Source organism: Falco biarmicus, chromosome 3, assembly GCF_023638135.1.
Source record: "Falco biarmicus isolate bFalBia1 chromosome 3, bFalBia1.pri, whole genome shotgun sequence".
NCBI lineage: Eukaryota > Metazoa > Chordata > Aves > Falconiformes > Falconidae > Falco > Falco biarmicus.
The window spans coordinates 104,833,332-104,859,108 of record NC_079290.1 but is presented as its reverse complement, the minus strand read 5'-3'; the positions used below and the strand labels follow the sequence as shown (position 1 = coordinate 104,859,108).

Below are 25,777 nucleotides of genomic sequence, written 5' to 3'. Positions count from 1 at the left end.
CACCCTGCCTGGGAGGGCACCTCTGTTGAGCTGTTGTTTGTCAGTCTCTGTCTGTCTGTCTCTTCTCAGTGTCCTTGTTTCTTTGTTTTCAAGCCACCTGACCAATGAGATCCCCGCGTAAGTACAGTCCTCCCTGCAGCCATCTGCCCTCCACCACATCTCCCCTTGCCCCCCTGAGTGCCCACCCGCAGGGGAGCCGGGAGTGCAGGGCAGGTGTGGCAGGAGGAATACAGGCACTCTCCCAGGGGGCTGCCGTGGGCAGGGATTCCCATTTCAGGGTGACGAGGACACAGGTACTGACCACAGCTCTTGTGGCAGTACCAGGGCCCAAACACAGCCAAGATGCAGCAGGAGCTCCGCTGCCTGGCTCTGCTGCAGGCAGATGTCCTGGCAGCACGCTGCAACTTACCCTTAGTTGAAGTGGGTGAGCACAGAGGAAGAAAATTCCTGTGATTTCCCTCTTCCATCAGCGGCAAAGGCGTTGGCGATGGAAGTAAGGGGTGCTAATCCTGGCCTGATTTTTCCAGCAGAATATGGCATTGCTGCTGTAGTGAGGAGGCCAGGCTGGGTGCTAGAAGTGTTCCCCAGTCCGGGGAATGCGGCCTGGGCAATGCCTTGCAATGTGCAGTGCAGCTGGGGGGCAGAAGAGGGGCCTGGGCAGGCGGATGGGGAGAAGGGCTCCTTCCCCAGAGCGGGCTTGACAGCTGTTGATTTGCTGCCTGTCTCTCCTGCTGAGCAGCAGGAGTGGAAGAGAAGCACTGGTTCATGCAGCTGTATTGCCCGCTGTGTGGGGGAGTCTGAGTGATACCTGCCTTGTTACATCCCCATTTCACCTCATTTTCTACAAGCTGGGGTCAAGCAGAGGCTCAGGAGGCTGAGCTGTGTGCATGCATGCATGTTAACACCTGAGCAGCCACAGTGAGCATGCCACAGGCTGGCTTCCCGTAGGAACCCGGCCACTGGAACAGACAAGCCTGCTGATGAGCAGCAGCTCAGAGAAAGCCTGCTCGCTTCAGCCAGTTGCTTCTGGAGGTGAATATTTGGGGTTTAGCTGTCTGCCCACCACAGCACAGGCAGGGGTGGGCAGGGTCCTCTCTTCTTTTGCTGAGGCCAGAAAAACCCTAGCCAGACCCTAGGTCAATGCAAAGAACTCACCGCGCTCTCAATGCTCCTGGCCGTCTCCCCAAAGAGCTCTGACTTGGGGTCAGCCATCTCCGGTGTGTAGAACAGCTCCTGGCCTTCCACCTCCTCCAAGATGAGGACTCCTTGGAAGACTTTGGTAGCTATGGGAGGGAGGGTAAACAAGACAAAACGCCTTTAGTCGGCTTGTGGGCAGGGGACAGGCGTGTGGCTGACAGCCGCAAGGAGCGTTCGAGTCCCTGGGGGGAAAGGGTGATGGCAGTGTGCGGGTAGTGCCAGTGTTGGGGTTAGTCTGGATGGGTCTGGGAGAGCGCCATGGAGGATTAGTATCAGAGGGTGCTGGAGCAGATGGCAAAGACCAGGCTGGAGATGGCAGCTTTTACCATACGGTTTCCTCTGAGCTCCGGCCCGGATAGCAGCCCCCCTGCACTGGCTGAGTAACAAGAGAAAGACGTTAGCCAGAGCAGCACATAGTCAATACGGCAGGATCAGACACGGGCATGCAGAAGAGGGCAGAGGAGGGTGACATGTGAACTCTGGACAAGGAGAAGACCTGTGCTGGGAAAGGGAAGCAGAGACCCTGCCAGCTAACAGGCTGTGGCCAGCCTTGCAAAACCAAACCGAAACTGCAACAGGAACCCACAGTGTGGCTCCTTCTAGGGGAGCTGTGGGGTGCAGAGGCAGCTATAGAAAGATCCCCGCTGTGGGTAACCATGCTGGAGGTTCCCAGCAGCTGTCCTTCCGTGGGTTAAAAGGGGAAGGAGGTGTCCAGAGGAAAAGGGGAAGTCTGCTGGAAACCCCAAGGAACAGGAGCAGTTAAAAAGGACCTCAGTGAGCAGTGAGGAAACAGCTGGGAGACGGCTCCAGAGCAACAATTCTTAGGGTAACAAGGATGCATGTACAACATACATGACTGAGCACAGGTGGCTCAGTGTTTCCTCAATATGGACTCAACATGGTGTGGAAGGGACTGCGAGTAGGCAAGACAGATCCTGCCTAGGTCATGAGAGCACTGTGCACCCCTAGCAACCACAGCGCGAGCCCAGAAGCTCAGACTTCACAGGAAGCCCAGCAGGGACACAGGGGCTACTGCTGCTCTCCTCGCCTACCCTGGCACCAAACGGGTCCTGGTCAGCCCAGTTTCCTTCACAGCCATCAGCACAGATAAAATGGGAATCCAAGAAATTCCCTCATTCCCCCTAGTGCCAGTCGTGAGCTCTGCAGAGGCCTGGGCAAAACACTGGTCAAATTTTTAAGGCTGTAGCAGTCAATGAAGAAAATGGTCACCTAAACGAAGAAAACTGCAGAGTGCCCTGGCTCCCCACATGAACAGCAGCACCCACCCACCCAAGCACTAGGGCTGGCTGCTGGGCGCTGTGGCAGGTGGGCACGTCTGCCAGCTCCCACGGCTCAGCACATCCCCTCGAACGTCCCCTCAGGGACACAGCAGCCCCCTGCCTGCACACAGGAACCGTGCTCGCTGCCAGCTGGGCAAGCACAGCACCGTGCTGCTCTCCTGGTGGGCATCTTTCAGTGGCATCCCTCCCCCTCCTGCACCCTGCAAGAGCTCAGCCTGACCCCTGACCGCCGAAAGGGAGCCCAGAGCTCAGCCCCGAGGACAAACTCACCCGGACAGTTGCTGCCTTCCGCATCAGCAGCCGCAGTCTTGCCATCAGAGCAGCATCCCAGTGGGGTGTTGTAACATGTCGCCCTCTCAATGGCTGGGGTGGAAGTTACCTGGCTTTCCTCCACCTCCTCTTCCCCTGCAGGGCATTAAGAGGAGCGTTTGCCAGCAGGAGGTAAGACCTCACCTCTGTGTCAGAGAACAAGGCTGAGAGACAGCTTCATTTCATCGTGAGAGACAGGCTACGGTTTAGCCCGCGACCGACCTGCTGAGCCGATGAAGCTCACACTCACCAGCAGAGCCTGCCCCACTAGACTCCTGGTCTCCGCTGATGCCCATCTCTTGGTCTCCACTGCCTTCTGCACTGCCTGATTCAACGTAGGCAGGCTGGGTGGTGGCCAGGACCACTGGTGCGGTGGAGAGAGGGCGGACAGTGGTCTTATACACCCCGTGGGTCACCCATGGTGTAGTGGCTGGTCTGGCAGTCGTGATGCGCCTTGTTGTAGGGTGACCTCTTTCAGTAGGCCTGGCTTCCAACAGCAGGGAGCTGGCAGCCACCTCGGTGGGCTCTGGAGCCCGGGTGGTGAGCCGCAGTGGCGGAGGAAGGATTAACTTGTCCAAGGGCAGTGTGGGCAGCGGTGTGGGTGGTGACGTGTGGCTTGTGTGAGTGATGGACTCTGAAAGGAGCAGCAGGACAGGGCAGGTAAGGAGGGGGCAGGTCTGGGAAAAGCTGGCCGTGACACTTGGAAGCATGCTGCAAACCCTCAGGCACCTGCCCTGGGCAGCACATCTGCTGTGCCATGAAGTCACGGCACAGTGAGGAACTGCAGAGGGAAGCAGCCAGCGTCAGGTCCAGCATCAGGCCAGAGAGCTGGCACTGCCCCAGCACTGACAGCAGCAAACACTCACCGTGGCACTGCCCCACATGCTTCACTGTGATGACCTGTCCCTGCCGGCAAGCAATGGTCTTCAGCTGGCACTGGTCCCCATAAGTGACACCATCTGAGCCACACACCTGGGAAGCAGAAGGGAAATGTGAGCTGCGCCTCTGTCCTCCTCCAGGTGCTGGGCAAAAGAAAGCGGTCTCTAAATGCTGGAAGCAGGGGCTTTGCAGGGGTCCCCCTGAGGCAGAGGCGATGGTCTGCACAGAGAGACCCAAGACCAAGAAGCAGAGCGGCTCAGAGGTGCCAGATGGGGCACAGAGCATCCAGCTCTGCTGGGAGACATCTACGACTCACATGTCACCCCTCCCCACGTGCTGAAGACTGCGATCGAACGTGCACACCTGCTTCTTGGGGGTGGGGGAAGAGACATCAGACTCCCACGCTGCCTCCGCCAGCCCAACACAACTGAGCTAGCCACACGTCCCCACACAGGCCACTCAGCCCCCACGGCTGCCTCTCCCACAAACCTTGGTCATGTTGGCCTCCGAGCAGAGCGGGGATGGGCACTCACAGTGGGCAAAGCCGTTGACTTCCACGCACGAGGCCCCAAACTCACAGCTCATTTCCTCGCAGGATTTTGGGGCTGATGGGTCTGGGGTAGGGAGAGAAGCGGAAAGAGATGACCAACAACGCACATACCAATCACGCAGAAACGGGCTATGCTGAATCAAGATCCCTCTCTCCTCCCAGTGGGTCCTGGCTCTCCCTGGCACTCGCCAGAGCCATCCAGACCAGTGGACAAGACAGACTTTCATCAGACAGAGAAACAGTCCCCCGTGCCCTGAGTGCGTTCAGCTAATAGGAACCCAGCCAGGAACAGAGGCCAGGGCCCCTTTCCCCCAAAGCACAAGCACGCAGGGTGGGAGGGATGCTTTTCTTTCACAAGCCTATGTGTTGCCCTGCCACAGCACCCAAGCACCCACTTCCCGGTGCCCCACACAATCCCTCTGGTACATGGCTCCCTCACCTTTCTCACAGCCAGTCATGCCCAGCTTGCTGCCATTGGGGCACTGGTTGCACTTCATGCCAGTGATACCCGTCTTGCAGGAGCACAGTCCAGTCATCTGCTCACAGTCATCACGCACTGAACCCACCGGGTCGCAGTTACAGGCTGGGCAAGGCGAGGAAAAAGACATTGTTTTGCGGGTGGATTTGTGGAGCCAGCAGCAGAGTCACTCAGGTCCCACAGCAATCCAAGACAAGAGCAAGGAGAAGGGTTCAGGGGACGACCATAATGCTCACTGCTGCTCGCTACCTCCTGACCCCAGACTGGCTGCAGGAACCTGCCTCCTGCACCCGCTACCCTCTGATCATGGTCCTGCAGCTTGTGATCCCACATCCACCCCCCAGAGTCGCATTCCCATCAGCACTAAAGATCTATGTGGCTCCAGTAGGAACGTTCACCCACCCCAGGGGTCCTTTTCCTCTCTCTGGGGAAGGATAAAGGAGAGGGAGTATAGAGGAGTAGGAGGGTAGCGGCCACTGGTGTCTGTCTAGTTTGAGGTCAGAGGATGTTGCCTACTGACATTTGTGATTCTGGTTTGACAGCGAGACCCCGCTCTTATTTAAAGACTACAGGTGAATTAAGTACAAAATTGGGAAGACATTTCAGCAGTGCGATGCCTTTGCTGTTACAAAGCTGACATCCTATTTCCACTTTAAGCTTTCTGGCTCTGACCTACTGAAATCCTGACATGCCAGCGTTTGGACAAGCACTCATTCCTGGAGCTGTGCAAGGAACCCAGGAGGCTGCCTGCCTGTCCCCTCTTCAAAGCACAAAGCATCCTTCCTCCCCTTCAGCGGCACAGTGGTGTCTCCAGCTTGCTCCCACCGAGCAGGGCACTCAGCCTCAGTCCTTTGGCCAGGGGCTTAGGCCAGGTGGGAGCCCGAGACATACCTACCACTCAGCAAATAGCTGTCTGTGACTTTGGCGAGAGATGGGTACAATCATATTCTCTATTGTTTGCAACCCCCTCCCAATAACTCCTCTTCCCCCTGGCTGTTCTGGCCTCTGCCTAGTTTGCACCGGATTTCTTGGGTGGGTGTCCAATGCAATTTGAAATCAAGAGGGCTTTTTTTCTCTTAGTTTACAGCTGTTTTCACATGGCTATCCCTGGCGGGGGTCAGCAGCAACGTGCAAAACCACTGCCTCGTTCCTTCCACTTCAGACCCATCCCCTCACAACTGTCCAGCCTCACGCAGGGACAGCGGGGCCCATCCACGCTGGGCTCCAGCAGCCCTACGGAACATCTGACCAGGGAGCGGGCCCATGGAAGGAGACTTCATCCCCTAGGCAAGCTGCACCAAGGGGGAGCACAGCATCCCTGCAGTGCTTTGGGCCGCGCTGTCTCTCCTGCACGGAGCGAGTCATCAAGCTCTGCAAAAGCAGCCGCGGCAGGTGACTTGCAACAGGACCAGCGTTCGGCCCATCGTTTTAAACAGCACAGTACTCGCCGTGCCTTGAGCCCCACCGAGCAGGGCAGGGAGCCATGCCAGCAGAGCTGCATGGGATGGGGAGTGATGGGCCAGCCCTGCCTGCACTCACGCGTGCAGCCGCTCTTGCTGTCAGTGACGATGCCGCGGAAATTCCAGAAGCCGGGCTCGCAGCGGTCGCACTTCAGGCCCCCCACGCCTGGCTTGCAGGAGCACTGCCCAGTCGCGGGGTCACAGGCTCCGCCGTAGGAGCCGTAGGTGTTGCACTGGCAGGTGCCTGCGGGCAGAGGGAGAGTGCATGAGGCTGAGTCCTGGCCAGGGAGCAGGGGGGATGCTGAGGGGCTGCATCATGCTGGAGGCACCGACTGCTGAGCCAACCAAGCTGCTCAGCCAGGGCAGGAACGTGGTCTCGCGCCAGACAGGAGGTTTCACCAGCTGCTCTCAATTCTTCTCCTCTGCCCCAGCTGCAAGGGGGAACTAAACCTTCAGAGATCAGACCACTTGCTTTGCTGTTATCAAGAATTCCTCTCTCATTAACATCAAAGAGGAAGGAAGCTATTAGAAGTTTATTATTAATTCATTAATTAGGAACCTGATGGAGGGAAATGATCCAAAGATAGACAGAGAGATGCTCCCTTTATCCAGAGGGAGCAGCAGAAAAGGGACACAGGGCACAGCTGGATAGAAAGGGAGACCTTGGGAGCAGCAAGTAGGGTGCATGAGCACATCCCCAGACTGCCAGCGGCAGGGAAATGGCATGTCCAGAACAGGCAGCAATGGATAAATCTGCCCTAGGGGCTTCAGGCTGCTGGTTAAGTGGTAATTACCTCCTGATGTACGCTTGCTGCCAACACAGGGCCACAGGTGGGACAGAAACTGGTGGGATACTGAATCCCAGTCAATTGCAAAGCTGTGTCCATGGATTGGAGGGCAGAGGAGAAGACTCCCATCAGAGACACAGAGGAACATCGCTACCAACCACCACTGGCAGGGTGATGCTGATAGCCAAGTGCTCATGCCCTCCCTAGCCTCCCCTGACCAGCTCCTCCCAGCTCTGCTAGCCCCTCTCACCCAGCGCACCTCACCCCACCCCACCTCTGCTCTTCCCGCACCCACCTCAGCCTCCAGCTAGCCCCATGCACCCCCTGCCAGGAGATGTCTGGACATTCTCTGAATTATGCTGCTTTTTAAATTATACAGCACATTAAACAGCACTACATCCTCATCAAGCAGGCATTAGCCAGGCCCAAGCACGGCATGAGTCGTGTCTCCACGGGGTAATGTGTTTCCCTAACAGGCGGTCACAGCCTCAGCTGTTAAGAGTTTGCTAATGCCTTTCAAAATGCACCTTCTGCTAAAGTGCTGGCTCCGATGATTATTTAATAAATATTAATGAAACATTTGCCAGCTCAGCTTCCTGCACAGTGCAGTCACCCACTAGTCACTGGCCCTGGGGTGGCCTGCAGAAGGTCCCTAGGTGAACCTGAAAGCTCTGTTCCACCTTGTAGTGCAAGGATCCAAGCAGTATTTTTTACCATTCAGGCCAGTGAAAAACCTCTAGCAATGATCTGAAGGCACAGAGGGCATGGTACAGCCCTAGGGGCACCTTCTGGGGCATCCAGCATAGACTCAGCACCAAATTCTGAGCCCCATCCTGCCCTAATGCATTTCAGAAGGACTTAGACCTGAAAGTTGACTCAGGGCTTTTGAAAGGACAAGAGCATCACTAGTCGACATAGAAGGTGAAGCATGCATGCACATCTCCATATGTGCATGCTGTGAGCCTGGAGCTGGGATAAACGGAGGCTTTTTGAGCCTGGGAGGTCACTAGTTAGCTACAAAATGGGGAGGGTCCACTTTCCTTTGTTTCCCCTGGGATGGGATCCCAAGTACCCCCTCCACCTGATCTCTCCTGCCTTCCAAGCACCCTTGAAGGTCCTTCTTGCCCCCCGCCAGGTGGGAACACAAAATTCACTTACTTGGGCATCCAGCTGCACCCACTCCAAGTGCCAAGGTCATGTTGTCTGGGCAGCACCCGTAGATGGTCTGGCTGCAGTGCACAACCAGGAGAGGTGGCGGGGTTGTGGCAAGGGCTGCAGAGGAAGGCAGAGAGGTACAGGTTATCCCTGGCACACAGGCTGCCGCAGGGAAGTCCTGCCAATGTCTGATTGAGCAGCTAGCAGCATTCCTGCAAAACCAGGTGGTCCTTGCAGACATGCCGGGAACAGGTGATGAGGTGAGGTCCTACCCTTGGCCAGGGGAAGCACAGGGCACAATACAGGAATGATGCAGCAGGGATCAGCAAATCAACACAGACACTGCTGTGTCCTTGGTAAGCACTTCCTTGCGTAGCCCCAGGGAAAGGGCATGTGGTATTGCTGGGCACCAGGCTGGGGACCAGTGCACACAGCTTCTGTCAGCCTGGGGGGCTGGCTGCCTTCGGGGAACTCACCACGGCAGGCTCCTTGGCTAGTGACATAGAGATCCTGGCGTTTTTCACACCGTGTCTTCTTCAGTTCACACTCGTTGGTGTAGGTCACACCATCAGAGCCACACACCTGCCAGAACAGGGAGGGAAGCCGCTCAGGGCAGTCCCTGGCACAGGAAGGCAGGTTCCCTATCCATGGGATGCCCTCTCCTGCCCAGGAAGCATGCGGGAAGGCCACGAGGGAGAAGAGAGGAGAGGAGCGAGGACCGCAGGCAGGCAGCCCAGAACCGCTCAGCATGCTTACCGGGTTGCGCGGCACTGCCAGGCAGGTGAAGTCACACACACAGCGGTCATCCTCTGCATCCTCGTCCCACCAGCCCCCGTACTGTCGGCACCGGTCCTGTTCACACTCAGTGCCGTCACCAGAGCCCGAGCCCCCTGAGCCACACTCTGTAGCAAAGGAGGACCATGGTGAGAAAGGGCTCACACAGCAGGGCAGAGTTAGCAGCAAGCAGAGGGGATGGGGCCAAAGCCCCCTCCATCCTGGGCCCACACGTATTAGGATGCTTATGCCCGGACCTCAGAGAAGATCCCTCTCCCTTGGAGAAAGCAGATTCTCCCATCACTGTCACAAGCTTGTACAAAGCCTGCATAATGACAGCTGCAAAGGGATGCTCTAGCAGGTGCCCTGAGGTGATCTTCTCTGCAGCAGGCGCAAAAGCAAGGATCCTGCGGCTACCAGTACCCTGTAGGCTACCTGGAGATCAGCCATGAGCAGGAGGAAGGGCTGCCACTTGACTTAGCGACAGTTTAATTCCATCCTTTGATCCAATTCTTTCTTCTTCTGCCCTCCCAAACACATAGCGCAGCAGGGAGATTGATGCTGCTAACAGAAATATGGAAACCAGAGCAGAGGAAGGGATGGAGTTTGGGTTTAGCCTGAAGTTCAGTTAGGCAGATATTCTTAACAATATATAAACTCTATCCCTAGCCTGGCTGCCTCTCCACAAGATGCTCAGCAATCCAGCAGCAAGAGATGTTGCTGATTTCAAAGGCTTTTTAAAGGGGAAAGGGGGGGGGGGGGGGGGGGAAGGAAAACCTGGCCCTTTTTCTTGAGTGATCAAAGGCTGGGATTTGGCATTACACAGAGAATTATTTAAGATCTTTTCCCAGAGGGACATCAACCTGAAATGCCCCAAGGAGGGCTGTGATCAAACACCATGTTATGTCTTCTCTTCTCCCTAAGCTCTGCCACAGCACTGAAGTCCTTTCCAGCCAGACTATGTGTGCAATGAGCCAGAGGATCTCAGCTCACCGGGTCAGCACATCCGAGCACCAAGGTTTGTGTGCCTCCTGTACTCGGATTCAGCCAGCGTTAACCCACAGTTTTTCCCCTACAGTGGGAAAACTCAGCAGCTTCTTAGTTCTTAGCTTGACTGAGCAAGGTACAGCCAACGCCACGACCTTCCCTGGCGCTTGGTACCGAGTCAATAGTGGCCACAGGCCAGGCCCCCGAGCAGCCCCTGGGGCAGAGGGGAGCAAAGCAGCAGCCAGGCTCCCTGCCCCGGGAACAGCCCTGTTTCCCCCAGCCAAGGCCCACTGAAGTGTGAAATTAAAGCAGTGATAAACTCCTCACCCAGCCGATGAGCTGAAGTCATCTCTCATTACTGCCGAATACAGAAAGACGAAGGGGAAAGGGAGGCGGCAGCCCGGGTGCTGGGTGGCAGTGGCCGGCCAGCCAGGAGGGAAGGAGAGGCACGAGACCTGCTGTGCTGGGGATGTTTGGGGTGTCACAGGGCACTGTGCTGGAGCAAGGCTCACGTGGCAGTCAGGCACAGCAGAGCAGCGAGGGGAGAGCCCACTGTGTGCAGCCTTTCCGTCACTCTTTCCCCCACCTTTCACACCTGCACAGCTGGAGAAACAGTGGCAACCTACCATCCTCACATGGCCCCATCCTAGCAACCTCGATGCTCTTCTTCTGCTGGCAGGAGGCCACCTGCAGTTCACACTGGTTGTCGTAGGTGAGACCATCGCTCCCACACACCGGGGCGAAGGGCTGCCTCTCGCAGCGTGGGCACACGCACTGCCCACCCACGCACTTGCTGCCAAAGGAGCACACTGTGCTGCCGCAGGACTCTGTGGGCAAGAGGGAGGAACCACAGTGAGACATTGTAGGGACCTTTGTGGCCAGCTGCCCAGCGTCACAGAGCTGTGGACCGGTAGTGCCATGCCATCAGAGGCAAGGACAGAAGTCCTCCTTCCCCAGAGTGCTTTGGTATTGCTTATTTAAACCGTGCAAAGAGTCTGCAACAGACAGGTGCCAGTCCTGAGCACTTCTGATCCCCATCAGCACCCACAGATGGTGTGTCCAATCCCATTTACTCTCATGGTATATCCCGATTTCAGCCTCCTCCTGCTCACAGCGCCCCCAGAGCACTGAGAGTCATCTGTCACACTCAGTCACTCTTCTCTCCTAAATTTAGCATGGATATCCATGTTCAGCCCTGGAACACCAGACCCAGCTGGACAGGTTTTATGAGGCTCAAAGCATTGCTTTTACTGAAGTACCATTTGTCCTAATGAAGAACCTAGGTAGGGCTTTTAATACATTAAGAAATTAGCACAGACAGCTCCCTGGGCTGATGAGTGGGGAGAAAAACACAGGAGCAAAGAGGAATTGACCCCAAGGGACGGAGGGAAGGAAAAGCTATGGAGATGAAATGCATGATCAAATAGACCTTTGATGCTTCTAGTTCTGGTGGTAGCTACTAACATGCCTGTAGCCCAATTTCTTTGCTTGGCTCAGACAAGTAACAAAGAGGGTAGATACTACCTACAAGGCATAGCTGAGGAAACTAAAACAGCTGGGGCTAAAAAGAAGCTGCTTGAGATACTCAAGATGCCCAATTCACATGAAGCTGAAAGGGAAGACCATGCCAGACAAGGTGAAAAGCCTCAGGCAGGGTGTCTGAGTGACCACGCAGGCCCAGGCTGCATTTGGGTATCTGGAGCCAATATCCTCCTGGCAAGTCCTGTCCACAACGAATAAAGGCACCAGGAGGAGTGCTAGAGAAAGCCTCCACACCTCCTGACCCTGGGGCTTCTCTCGTGCCTCCTAAGGCTGGCAAACCCATGGGCTGCAAGTGCTACAAATGACCAGTAAGCCTTGGACAGCAGTGGCCAGGGCACCTCGGCGGGGCCTGGGCAGCCAGTGGGGCCGAGCATCTGCTCTCTGAAATGCCACTAGCAGGAGTGAGACGAGGGAAGAAGGGGACCTTGCCAGACTCACTGCAGTCTCCTTGGGCAGCCACCAAAATGTTCGTCTGCTGCGTGCACGCCCGGACGTGGAGCTCACACTCGCTACCGTACGTGTTGCCATCTGTCCCGCACACGGGCTGCGAGGAGGGAACGCACTCTGTGGGGCACACGCACCGTCCCGTCTCTGCCTCGCAGATGGCCCCAAACTGGCACTTGCCGCAACGGTCTGTGCAGACGAAGAACAAAACTGTTAGGTTAAAACAACAGGTCAGGTCAGGCAGGTGTCACTGGCTAATGAAGTGCTAGAGCAGAAATAAAACCCCACTGCAACCTCCTCCTCCAGCCTCAGAGCTGGAGCCCCAGGGCACAGAGCAAAGGAAGGAGCCGAGAGAGGGCTGCAGGAGGAGGTTAGAGTCAGGCTGGGAGGCAGAAAGGCAGTAACTACTCATAAAAGCCGACAGGGCCAGGAGTAACTATGGTGAAATGTCACCGGGGCTGTGAGCCGTCATAGCTAAATAGGAGGCGGGAGAGCGCATGGGGCTGAGTGCAATTACGAGGAGTGATAAATGAGCTCCAGCCTTGGGAGGAGGAGCGCAGCATCCCCGGCAGCAAGTGGCCAGTCCCTAGGGCAGAGAGGCGGCAGGATGCACACATGGCCAGTCAGCAGGGCGGGAGGAGGCAGCTGGCCAGGAAGGGGGATACTGTCTTCTCTTGGTTTATCAGCGTGCCAGCAGTGCCGGACACACGTATAACATAGCACCAATTCACAGCGTCCTGCTGCCTCCCCCAACGGGACCCTCAGCCTGCCTGCTGCAAACACACACAGAGCACACGCGTGCAGGATCGGGTCAGAGAAGACATTTATCTTGGTAATAACTCACTTGCAAAGGAGCTATCACTCACTGCAGGAGAGACCAGACTCCAGCCAGCACATCTCCTGACTCCTGGGTATTTAGTGATTCACGGCTTCATTTTCTCCTTCAAACACCCCTCTTCCCTCCCTGCCATCCAGTTCATGAGGAATTGGCTCAAAGACAGTTTTTCTTATTTTCCTTTCACACAGCAGCTGCTGCCTTCACATGGGGGAGGGAAGAAGCAACAACCCCCTGCTTGGCTTGTGCAGACTGTTGGCCAGGAGGTTTCTATCTACAGCACAAAGCTTGCAGCCATGGCTGGCCTCTGCAGGTCGGGAGGGGCTGCTCGAGGCAGCCTGCGTGCAGACAAGGACACTTCTTTCCTACAGGGCACTCAAGTGCATGTGCCCAATAGCTGAGGTATTTGCATCCTTTCTCCTGTAACTGCGTGGAGTTGGTACAGGCATTTTCTTCTGACCTGAATCCCACTAGGCCCTCTGCTACGCTGCAGCAGAGAGCTCAGGTTGGATGGCATCTTCCTCCTCTGAAGGAAGGGTCATCCTTTTCTCTGCTGTCTCAAAGCCCTTACAGCTCATGAGCATGTAGGACTAGCTCATGAGCATGTAGGACTGCAAGCAGGACTGCACAGTGGCAGCTCAGTGGGGAAATCATAGAAGCATTTAGGTTGGAAAAGACCTTTAAGACCACCAAGCCTAGTCGTTAACCCAGCACTGCCCAGCCCACCACTAAACCACATCCCCGAGTACCACATCTACACATTTTTTAAACACTTCCAGGGATGGTGATTGTAAGGTATCAAGCCTAGCTTTGGCAGGGGCACTGCTATGCCACACACACCAGCCTTAGCTGGAGAGACAGGCAACAGCTCCTGACACCCAGCCTGAAGGTTAGGGGCAGAAAGACTGTATTTTGACAAAACCGCCATGAGTTTCCCTACCTGAATATCCCGGCAGATTTTGTCCTGGGAGAACCCAGCTAGCCCAGGCTGTGCCTGTGTGCAAACACTTTCTGACTGGCAAAGTTGTGCTGGCACAAAGAGAACGCTTGCAGATGGAACTGCTGCGTGTGGGTCCGAGTCGGGCTCTCGCTAGGGAAGAGGATGAAGCCTGCTCCATGGGGGAGCTTACTTCATCCTGCGCCTCCGACCTAGCCACCTCCTCACCAGGGCAGCTTACAGGGTAAGGTCTGCTGGGTCAGGGGACAGTGCAGGCAGCAGTGCCAGGGCTGGCTTGCACAGAGAGGCAACTCACACCTGCCTTAACGTAAGGCTTTCTCCGCTGCCTTGCGTCCCTCGGTGGGAAGGCAGTGGTCAGGCTCCTTCCCGGATTCCCTCCTCACATCCTCCCACTGAGCCTGCTTTGGTTCTGACCCACCAGACAGTGGGAAAAGGAGCTCCCCAGGCAGCAGCCGCTGCACACCCCGCATGAGGAGCCACTGGCTTTCCTGACACACTAAACAGGCATCGCATGAGCCCAGCAGGCTCCCTCCTGCCCTCCCGATCCATGGCAGCAGTCAAAGCACAAATACAACCCAAAGGCGTCTCTCCCCACGGCCAGGGCCACACTCATGTTTCAGGTATCGTCTGCTCCCACCAAGCAAACACAGGCTGAGGCCAACAGCACGAGAACGAGGAACCCCCCCGAGATCGGCTCTTACCACAAGGCCCCTTGTGTTTCACTTTGATGTCTCTCTTGAGGACACAGGCCATGGAGTCAAGCTCGCACGGGTTGCCATAGGTGCGGTTGTCGGTGCCGCACACGGGGTCGTAGCGGCCCTGGCACACCTGCTGACACTCGCACACAGCCTCCTGGTTCTTCACCACACACGTGGCCCCAAAGGTGCACTCCACACTCAGGCACGGGCTGGGAGTGCCCAGGTCTGCAGAGGGGACAGGAGGGAAAGGCACCGGTCTGAATCTGCTGCTTCCTCAGCTCCCACAGGGCACTGTGCACAGCAAGGCATGCCAGCATCCCCAGCCTCAGGTCCACGCCTGCCTCCCCCAAGCTGTGGCAAATGCACAGAGCTCCTGGCCTCGGCAACTGCCCAGCCCCTGCACCCTCCATGCCGTCCCGACATGCCTGGCTCAGCATCTTCCCCATGCTTGGCAGAGGTTAGGGATGGGAAGCAGGCACAAGATCTTCTCCCTGCACACCTCGAAGAGGAACCCTGCCTCATCTCCCCTGCCCCATCTTCATCCCAGCTACATTCCGCCCCGAGGGGCTGGCCTGAGGTAAGATCAGCCCTGTGGGTTTCTGCACCAAACCCCAATGCCTGGGTCTCCCCAGCAGCTCACAGCCAGCAACAAGAACAAGCATCATGTGCTGAGGGAGGGCAACACAGACTGAGGTCCCTTGTTGCCAGGAGGGGAGTCAGCACTTCTTTTCCCAGGCAGCAGTGGTGACGTGAGCCTGCCTGTGAAGCCAGATCGGAATGACCAGCTCTGTGGCAGAGGACAGGGCAGGAGGGAGCAGAAAGTCAGCCTTCCTCCACACAGGCCTTGATGCGTCCAGGACACTCGCGACATCATCACAAGGACCTGGCACCGGCTGCCGAACCCTCAGTAGCCAAACAGCTCACACAGGGATAGCTCCTATCACTGAGGCCCACATCCTCAGAATCATTCTGTCCCCTGAACAGCTCATCCTGATACCCGCTGAGGCCATGCCCAGGAAGACCTGGCTGGAGAGGACACCTGCGGTTGGCTTCACCACACAGCCTGTCCCTCCCCTCAGCAGCTCGGCTCCCTTCCCCTCCTCTTGCAAGCTGGTGTTGGAAAGGCCAGGGAGCTTGCTGTGCGGCAGGATGAAGAGACCTGGTGCCCTTGCTTGGGGACAGGCAATGCCCCACAGCATGGGCTGCAGGCTGAGAGGCAGCAGTCCCCTCTGCTCACAATCTGGAGCTGCTTAATCAAAGTCAGCCGAGCAGGCGGCACCTTCCCTGCAAGATGCCTGGCAGTGACGAGGTGAGCAGCCAAGCCTGGCGGTGACAGCCAAGAGAAGAGGCTGCGTTCGGCTCCCTAGTACAGCTCTGCAACTGCTCGCAGGGAAAGTCCTGCAATTCCAGCCGGCTCCCAGCCTGCTCGCTGAAGGCAGGCATGCCTCTCCAGGAACACCCCCCACCATCCAGAAGCCAAGCCAGGCAGCTAAAAGACAGGACCGGCTGAGCTGCTGGGGAGAGACCCAGCACTGCCCAGCAACCCCTTCTTGTGCCTCAAGACAAAAGCCCTGAGGACCTGGGGCAAGGAAAGGACACAGATTTAATCCGCACTGAACACTGACAAGGACACATGACAAAACGGATGGGGGGAACAGACAATGTGAGCAAGACGAGATGGAAGCAACAGGCAAACAGCGCAGCCCCCCACCAACACCAAACAGCGAGGCAGGCACGAAGCCGGGGTGCGGTGGGAAAGATAAAGCCCTCCAGAGCCTGCTGGCATGGCACAGGGCACGGGGCAACAGGTCTGGTTTTCCTCCCCTGCTCTGACTAAGGCGGCATATCTGCAGAGCAAGAGCAAGGCTTGAGCCCTCAGGAATCTGGCTGCATGCTGCCAACCAGCAAGGAAATGGCCCATAGCACGGACACAGGCAAGCCTGGATTTCGGATTTGGCTCTAAACACCTACCAAGTCAAAACTTAAGAGCACAGGGTCTGCAAAGGAACAGGGAAGAGGGGGACAAGTTCAGGGACACGGCCACTACTTCAACCCAGCCTCTTCAACTGTATTCCCAACTTCCCTGCAGCTGAAGTTTGAGAGCAGCTCCCAAGGACCAGGAACCACTCCCTGCTGTGCTCAGCCCTGTGATGCTGCTCACATCTCCCGCTTCTGTTTCACCTTTTTAAAAGAACACCTGTACCATAACTGTGTCCCCTAAACACACAGAGACCTACGCTTGCATGGAGAAACACCTCTGCTGGCCACAATTAGGCAGTAAGGATGCACTGAGCTAGGCTTGAGGCAATTACATTCGCTCATGTAAAATCTGAATTCACATTCCTGTCTTGGGGAGCAAGGGAGTAGTAAGTGAGAGTGCAGGGAGGTGCCAGGCGTGATGGAGAACACTACCCTGACATTCCTTGCCTTTCTCAAGCAGGCAAACCTGCAGAGATGCAGCACATGAAGTTCCTTCACAGCCTGAATCCCAGCCTGTGAAATTTTGCATGCAGCCTTGGGCACCTGCAGACGTCAATGGGGATTTTGGCACCAGTTTTCATGTGGGTGGATATAATGAGGACCTACCGAGCGAGGACCTTAGGCTGTGCTATAATCAAGACCTGCTTTGATTCCTGGCCCTTCTCCATCTTGTAGGCAGGGAAACCAAGGCACAGAGCAAGCAAAATGCTCGTTCTGTGCTCTGATTCAAGGGCACAATCCCTCACCTGCTGCCGCGCTTTGCAGAAACCTAACCAAGCCCTGGGACCAGGGGACACTGAGCTCTCCTGCAAGCCCCGCCTGTGGATGGCTATGGAGAAGAGGCCTGAAGCTGCTTTATAACTCATCACGCCCCATAGACCTGTGCCCATGACACCCAGTGGGCTCCGGAACCAGCTCCGCAGGGACACGGGAGTATTCCTAGGGAAAAACCACATCTGAGCACAGACAGCTCCTCAGTGCTTGCAAAAGACACGGGGCACTTTGCTGGGCACTGGGGAGGGGAGCTGCAATCCCTGCAGAGCCCCTGCCCACCGGACCGGCACAGACAAGCGTGACACACACTACAGAGAGCAAAGGGACAAGCATCACAGTCCCAGGCAGGCAAAAGTCTCTGGGAAGGAGGAGGTGGGGAAGAAAGGGGGGTTAGTTGGGGGCAAAAGGAGAGGTAAGATCAATCAGGAGCAGTCCAGACTGACGTATCAGATGAAGAGGGGCTTGCTAAGGAGTAGGGGGCTCACAGCACCCACCTCTGCTCCCACTCTCATTTGCCTCGAAGGGTCAAGCCACAGCAAGCATCAGACAAGACCCCCACTGCACTGCAAGGCATTTCCATTCCAGCAGGAAGTGTTTGGGGCGAGGGATGGGAGCAAACCCAGGGCAATCTCTCCATCCCAGGGGCTCTCAAGCAAAACTAGAGAGGTGGGGAGCAGTGAGAAGAGGCCAGGACTGTCACTGGCTACGGAGAAGGGGAGAAAGCCGACCTCCTAGCAGAGATGTCCGGGTAGGGAGCAGAAGGGTGCTGCGAGGACACAATTCCTTCCTCCAAACAGGCAACACTGTAAAACACAAGACACAGACGAAAAAGGAAAGAGAGAGAGAGAGAGAGCGGAGGGAGAAAGAGAGTGGGAGGGGAGAGAGCAGAGAGAGGCAGGGAGGAAAAGACAGATGCAACTAGACACCTTCCCTCCACCTCCTGTCCACATTGGTCTCATCCCATCCCTTCTTTCTCAGCCGCACCATCATGGTGTCAAAGTAGAGAAGGACCAAAAACACGGCCTGGACTGTTTTGTTTGGCTTTGTCTCCTTTGCCTTGCTACTGGAAAAGACAGCAGCAGAGCTCAGAGTTCATTAGACAGGTACCTGTGAAACATTAAAACACTGCGACCACACTAACAGCCTGTCTTTCGTTCCCTTCCTTTCCCCAGCTGCGTGCATCTCCTGCATCCCCACAGCATGGAGGCATGGATGAACAGCTCCTGGCCCCAGGTGCTGGATGCAGCAGAGCCGGTAGCTCCCTCGGCCCCTGCCCTCACCCACTGCCACCACGGTCCTGCCCCAGCCGGTGCCGGTGAACTGCACCCTGCAACCGAGGAAGCCTCGGCCAGGCAGCCAGCCAGGAGAGAAGGCAGCACCACCAGCAGTGCTCATGCTGAGAAGACCTGTCTTGACACGCAGTCTGGCAAGCAACATCACCACCCCATCCCCGTTTCTAAATCTGTTTCCCACCTCGCACTGAGTCTGAATTGGTGACACAGAGGAGGACGTGCTTCATTTCCAAAGGGCAGCACCGAGCTCAGGGAGGAGATGCTTTCCTAAGCTGATGGGTGGCCAAAGGCTTGTCCACGCCTCGTGGTGGTTTGCTGCAGGGCTGCCTGGTGCTGTCACATGAACTTTTAAATCTGAGGCTTTGGCAGACCGAGCCCCAGCTTTGATTTACTTCCCCCAGACTGCGAGCTTAGTTTGCTCCTACCCCACAAGGAGGCAGGCCCTGAAAGCAGACATGTGCATCTGCAGTCCTCGCCTGGGGGAAGAGAAGTTGGAGGGAAGCTAAAATAAAAGAGAGGAAGATGGAGAGAGGAATGGCAGATGCACAGGGACCATATCCTGCTGTCCACTGGCCTCACTCCACTGATCATGGTGGAGCTGGTGCATGTCTGACAGCAGGGTAACTAGCCGCACGAGTTCGCTGCTCACCCCAGAAATTCGGGAAGCCTTAGCAAGCACCTGACTAGAGGAGGCAGAGGGGAAGGTTTGCAGAGAACCCAGGGCCCGGCCACCCAGCTGCAAACAACCACCTCCTGGCCCCTCGGTCCCAGAGCTGCCTCAGGGCCCGGCCACAGGCCCCTCGCTTTGCCCCGGGCCCCTGCCCCAGGGCAGCCCGCCGGGCCAGCAGCAGCCCCCGAGGCCGGTCAGACGCCAGCACAGCTCCACAGTGGCGCGCAGGGCAGCACCAGAGCCAGGCCTGGCGGCGTGCAGGCCCTCCCGGCAAGGCTCCGGCTTGCCATCCGGCACCGGCTCCCCGCAGCCCGGGCGGACGGGGGACTCGAAGGTGCCTCTTGCCCTCCCTGTAGGAAGAACTTGGGGAACTGACTCCTCATCATTCAACCAGCAGAAACACAATGAAACCGATGATTAAAAACAACAGTTGTGATTATAATGAGTGTGATTTTGGGAGCCTGACAAGGAGTTTTCAAGCAGCTGGGCCTGGCAGCATTAAAAACCTACTGCAGGAGCACAAAGCCAACAAAACAGACCTGCAACATGGGGCCTAATTTTCAAGTACTTCAAAAGGTTTGATACAGTGATACCTTATAAAACATCAGCTTAAAATAATAGGACACAGTTCTAGATCTAGTAAAACCAATTCGAGCTGAAATGAACAGTCCTTCCAACTATACAAATCAATCCAGTGAGCGTGTTTCACCTCCTTCAGTTTCTGTGCAGTAATTTTTAAACTGGACGTTCCCAACATCCTAGGGACCCAAAGCCCCATCCTATCACATACACCCCGGTCAAAAGCTTCTCCCAGAGATGAGACAAAGACATGGCGAGACCTCCAGAGAGCGGGCGCGCTGGGAGGAGTTCCTTACGGAGTGTACCTGGAGCTGAGAGAAGCGGGCAGGCATGGAGGGGGAGCATGGAAGGAGCTGGGGGCTGGCACTACCCTGGGAGGAGGCATGAATGGCGTGGGCTGTGCAGGAACTGCGTGGTGGCGAATGTGCACCTGGTCATGGCGGTGAATGAGAGAAACCAGCTGGACATCACAGACAGTTTGGTACTGTTCAAACACAAATGATTCTTCCCCGTGTTACTGAGCACATCAGACAGAGACAAGACCAAGGAGGAACACACACACGCGCGCGCGCGCGCACACACACACACACACACACACGAGGGCTGCTGACTGCTGGAAGGAAAAAGAACAGGGAGGAACCAATCTCCAGGGCTTGTCAGCCGCAAGACTGAAGAGAGCCTGTGGCTTGCTCAGACGGTGAGCCCCTGCTCACAACTTACCTGCAGCTTTCCAGCATCAACGCGAGCACCACAGCCTGCACAGAAGGGACTGATGCAGGCTGGGCTTAAAGTGGCTGCTGGGGCTGGGAAGTGAGAGGTGCGGGGGTACCAGTGTTCCTGCGGGCAACCAGCCCGGTGGCACCAGTGCTTACCACAGGGTCCACTGTGCTTTACTGGGATGGCAGCCTTCTGGTGGCACTCAGCTTTCCGGCGCTCACAGTCGTTGCTGTAGGTCCGGCTGTCCTGGGCGCAGACAGGCCGGTAGGCACCATCGCAGGTGATGCGGTCACAGGAGCAGCGCGTGGTGCCGCGGCGGTTCAGGCAGACAGCATTGAACTTGCACTCGCCCTTGCACTTGTCTGGGAGGAGAGAGGACAGCACCGCTTGCACCCACCCCGGGGACAGGGGAAGGGGGTATACTCGCGTTGCCAAGAACATGGCATGGAGCAGCAGGGAAGGTCAGCAACCCGAATGCTCCTGCTCCCCAGGAAGCAGAGAGGTACTTACCCTGATGCTGGCACTGCCCTGAACGCACCTTCTGGATCTCCAGTCCCCGGATGGCCCCTGAGCGCCCCATCATGCACTCGTTGTCATAAGTCACCCCATCGTCACCACAGACGAGCTCCCTCTTTGGGGGACAGTTCTCAGGGCGGGAGAGCAGGTCCGCCCTTCGGGTGCGGGGGTTCACCCGGCAAACACGATTCATGTCGTTAAGGATGCCTTTACAAGGGTCTGCGCACAGAGGTAGAGCAGATGGTTAGGTACACTCACATCTTGCCCAGTGCAGTGGTTCCCAGCCTGCCCTCCTCCCACCTGCTGGCCCTGGGAGCCTCCAGACCCTCCCCACTGGCACTGAGCGTGTGCCTACCTCTTCCTCGAGACTGGACATCTGTAGGGCTCTGCATACCTAGGGACTCATTCTTTACTGAGCTGCACACATGCCCTTTCCAAAGTGATTGCTGGATGGGAAGAGCTCTGCCTTTTTTCCCCCTCCTGAGCTGCCTACATCGCCTCTGCCAAGGGGACAGGGCTTTCTCCCCCAACCCGGGTGAACCTACCGAGTCCAAGCTCACTGGGCACTGCAGGATGCCTGGTACTCCCATCCCACTCCTCCCACTCTCCCTTCCAGTCTTCCCGAAGTGCTGGAAGAGCCCTGAAGGCAGCCAGGGCCGCATGCTGCCTTTTCCCACTGCTCTAATCTGGGTTTATCCAGATCATCCTCTCTGATGAGCTGAGCGCACATTAGCATATCAAAGGCATGGGCAAAACAGGTGCTGACTGTTCTCTAATCCCTACTCTCCCCTAGTTTTTTCTCCTCCTTGCCAAGCCCGTACCTGGAGAGTGCTGATTCATTGTCTACAATTGCATAAACATGACCCAGTGTTTACACCCTTTAATCCTACTAGTATGAAATCCCTGCATTGACCACAGTCCCAGGCTGGTGAGGGGAGGAAACAGGTATCCCATTTCCAGTCTCTTGCAAGCAGGTGAGGAAAATCCCTTTCCACCACCCTCACATCCCTTGGAGAAGGCTGGCGTAGGACAGGATCACAGCTGAAGTCTTTTGCTTTGCCCACTTCAGCACACACAGTACTCATGGAAACGAAGCAGATGAAAGAGCTCCTGCAGGACCTACCCAATCCATCTCTCATTCCCCCTCGGGCAAGAGCTGCCCATGCCCACTGCTGCCCTGCAGTCACACCAGCAGACAGGCAGGGATGTGTTACCTCCTTGGAGGCCTCTACAAATGCCAACAAAATCACAAGAATGTCTCGCGTGGGCTCAGGGAGCTGTGCGTAAATAAGGCTGCTGTAGTGGGGCAGGGATGCGGCACAGTTGAGGAAACGGGGACTGCAGCACGAGGCTTGGGGATGAGGCAGATGCACAGACATACCTCAGGGACTGCATGATGAGGATATTTGAGATGTGCTCTGCCTGTAACGATCATTTCCCACCCTCTCTCCTACCCTGCAGTACATCCTCAAGCCTTAGGGCGTACGCCCTAGAGCCCAAATACCTTCAAGTATTTTGGGGTTCTGTAGCCCAGCCACTCAACCCAGACTGCCTGAGTTTCTGCTGATGCCCAGCTAAAATCAGGAGAACCTCAAAGAAGCAGTGAGGCTTAAAGCCTATTCTCTGCCCTAGAAACCTGAGGCACTCAGCATCAGGGTCCATCACCTCTTTTGCACCTCCCACTTGCACCCATCTCGCCCTACTTGGACTTGAGCACTAAAAGCACAATTAAAAGCTCTTCCAGGTTTGCAGCCTGCCCAAACACACTCCCACACTCCTTCCCCTGGGGACAAACACTGGTCTGGCACGTGTCCTGGCTGATCTCACAGTTTTCCTAATGAATACAGTTGCTTTTAATTACCAGTATCCACAGCCACCATTAGCCAAAGAGGAAGCCATCCTCAGAGTGGCAGGACTGTGTTTGCACCCTGGGATCTGTGCCTGGCGGGCTCCTTTAATTAGAAGGAGCTGCCTGCCCGCAAGCCCCGGGACGCCAGCTAGCAGCAGGCTTCTTGCCAAAAGCAGCAGCCGGGGGACTCCAGCCAGGGGAAGCAGCAGGAGGGAAAGGAGGTGGCACAGATGTTGCAACTCCTCTCTAGGTCAGTAGGTCCCAAGCAGAAACACCCACAGCCAAATGCTACAGGGAAAGCACTGGCTTAGTCCGAGTTTCAGAAGCCACCACCCACAGGCTGACCTTCTTCTGCCCAGCCCACATTTTTGAGCTGATGATAGCAGGCGTGCGGGCAAGCTTTTCTCCCCAGTCCTTGCCATTTCCCACTCGTTTGCCCTCAATGCTCCTGATGCAGAGGGAAACGTTTTTAAAAAGCAATACCCTCAGTGAGACAGGGGACTCACCACAAGCGCCATCGAACTTCTTGAAAACATTCTCCTGCTTGTCGCAGGCATGCTTGTTGAGGTCGCACTCGCTGCGGTAGTCTTTGCCGTCGCTGCCACACACTGTGCTCTCGGGCATGCCGCTGCAGGACGACGGGCAGACGCACTTGGCCGACTGGCCATCAGTGGAGCGGACGCATGTGCTGCCAAAGCTGCAGGTCACTTCTGTGCAGGGGTCCTTGGAGCCTGCAGGAGAGAGAAGGGGGCACAGCAGAGGTGTGAGCACAGCAAGCCATGCCCCTGGGCTGCCCTCTCCCGCTCGCCTCTCTCACAGGACAAGTAAGCCTGACACACCACAATATCTACCTAGACAGCCCCAGTCCCTCCAGGTGCCCAGGAACGTACACAATGGTGATGGATGACCTTCCATCAGCTTTAGCAGATGCTGGAGCCAGTGCCACGTACCTGGTCCTGAGCAGCGAGCTCATCCACCCCAATGTCCGTGGAGGCAGGCAGGATCATGAGGCTGTAGGATCAGCCCCAAACCCACAGCACGGGAGGAAGGGAGCTCACGCCCCACCTGGCACTTCAGGCAGAGCCCCTCCTTTCCAAACCTCTCAGCCTCACTGCTGTGAGCTCCCTTCCCTGCACATGCTCTCCGAGAGCCTCTTGCTTCAGCAAACAAGCAAAACAAGGGTCCTTAAGGCATCTCCTGCAAACCATAATTAGAGGAAGAGCTCAAGGAGCAATTTCCTCACTGACAGGGAAGGGCCAAAACTTATTTGCCAGCTTTTTTTGCCTTCCCCCCCCGCTTTATTCGTCACTTTTTAATGATTATTATTTTAAATAAATCACTCGGCACTCTCTCCTCTCTGACAAGAGCCCCAGCAGGAGTGCTGGGTGCAGATTTATCGCAAGCCAGAGCACCACATGAGAGAAAGGTCAAATTAATTTACTCTGAGATGAGGAGACTGGGGTCTCATTTACACAGCTCCGTGCTCACAGCTGGTGAATGTCAGGCTGGGGAAGGGCTTTCATCAGCCCACCCGGCCTGTGCATATGCCTGGTCCATCCAACTCCAAGTTCTAGCTGTGGCAGACGTGACCCACCCCGGGAAAGCAGCATGGGGCAGTAGGCAGAGCTGCCCGAGGCAGAGGACTGTTCCCCACTGGGCTGCCACACACCTCTTGAATGGCCTTTGATCACTGGTCTCCCTGCTTATTAAACTCCGCTGATGAGCAAGGCAGAGCTGGTGACGCTCTCAGTGTCCCTTCCCATCAGACCTGTCCCCATCCCACAGGCAGAGCTGGTGATGCTCTCAGTGTCCCTTCCTATCAGACCTGTCCCCATCCCACAGGACGACACCAGCACCACAGTGATGACACGAGCTCAGGACAAGTCTCCCTGGTCTCACACAGTTGCCTCCTGAAAGCAGGGAAGCCTGCCCTTGCACTCACCACACGGTCCCTTGCTGATGACTTTGATCCGCCTCTGTTGGTTGCACTGAGCCTTCTCCAGCTCACACTCGTTGCTGTAGGTGGAATAGTCAGAGCCGCAGACAGGAGCCACCACAACAGGGCAAGCTGTCTTTTTGCAGATGCAGGAGGCCTGGGAGGGGTCAGTGGGGCTCCTCTCGCACACCGCCCCGAACCCACACAGCATCCCTCGACACGCTGTGGGCACACACACATGGAGAGACAGGTGAGCCATGGCTGCTCCTCTGCAAACAGGAGGGGTGCAGACCAGCACCAGGGTACAGGCAACCACCCAGGCCTCCCCCCTCTCCCCAGCAGAGCTGCTCACACCACTCAGGCTCAGAGAGGGGCTGCAGCCCTCTGGGTGTCCAGGACTGCAAGGATAGTGCCAGCGAGAGGAGGATGCTCTAGGCACAGCAAGGTCCTTTCCTGGCTTACGGCAAGGATGTCATCGTATCAGCACGCTGCCTCTCGCTGCCTGCCAGGAACCAGGCAGTTAAGTTGGGTCCCCCTACAGTATTTGAGCTGTGCCCGACAAGAAGGGTCTGCCCTGTCAGGGCTGCTGTGCCCTGAGCCCCCATCTCCCACCTGTGCCCAGCGCATGGGTATGAAGCAAAGGCACCAGCAACCTCAGCGCCTGCTCCATTGTGCCTCTACTGTGCGGAGCAGACAGCACGGAGGCCATGGGGAAGGACAACATGAACAGTGGGGTTGGTAAAGCCTGTGACCCAGAGCAAGCTTCCTCTGAAGGGAGGCTGTCCTGGAAAGCAGCACCCTCTGCCCTCAGGCACCACGCTCCCATCCCATGTGGATGAGTGACTTGAGCAATGCTGCCCTTTGAGAGCAGCCAGGTGAGGCAGGATAAGTGCTAGGCACCCTCATCCCACGCGAGGACAGGGAGGAAAGAGGCTGGGCTACAGCATGGTCCAAAAGGAGCTAACAAACCCATGGCCAGCCCTCTTGCCTCCTTTGTGCCTCTTCTCACTCCAGGCTGCCCGTTCCGCTTATTGCCAGCATGAACTGGAGAAAGAAAGGTCTGTCACCAGCTCTGCACCACAGCAGGAGGACCAAGTGCAGCTCATGGC

At 56.5% G+C, this 25,777-nt stretch overlaps 1 protein-coding gene across 3 annotated transcripts in view; it reads right to left on the bottom strand.

Moving 5' to 3' along the window:
• The window catches only part of AGRN (agrin), a 129,085-nt gene that overhangs the window by 22,683 nt on the left and 80,625 nt on the right, over positions 1-25,777 (bottom strand). For all 3 annotated transcript variants that reach the window (XM_056332233.1, XM_056332235.1, XM_056332236.1), the window contains 17 exons: positions 24,675-24,890; positions 23,239-23,463; positions 20,878-21,102; positions 20,523-20,729; positions 14,359-14,580; positions 11,859-12,053; positions 10,505-10,705; positions 8,874-9,019; positions 8,594-8,699; positions 8,121-8,234; positions 6,254-6,418; positions 4,676-4,819; positions 4,176-4,300; positions 3,674-3,779; positions 3,058-3,441; positions 2,769-2,903; positions 1,156-1,283 (listed from right to left, as the gene is read on the bottom strand). In XM_056332233.1, the coding sequence (XP_056188208.1) occupies positions 1,156-1,283; positions 2,769-2,903; positions 3,058-3,441; positions 3,674-3,779; positions 4,176-4,300; positions 4,676-4,819; positions 6,254-6,418; positions 8,121-8,234; positions 8,594-8,699; positions 8,874-9,019; positions 10,505-10,705; positions 11,859-12,053; positions 14,359-14,580; positions 20,523-20,729; positions 20,878-21,102; positions 23,239-23,463; positions 24,675-24,890 (3,044 nt within the window). The remainder of the gene's footprint in view (positions 1-1,155; positions 1,284-2,768; positions 2,904-3,057; positions 3,442-3,673; positions 3,780-4,175; positions 4,301-4,675; positions 4,820-6,253; positions 6,419-8,120; positions 8,235-8,593; positions 8,700-8,873; positions 9,020-10,504; positions 10,706-11,858; positions 12,054-14,358; positions 14,581-20,522; positions 20,730-20,877; positions 21,103-23,238; positions 23,464-24,674; positions 24,891-25,777) is intronic.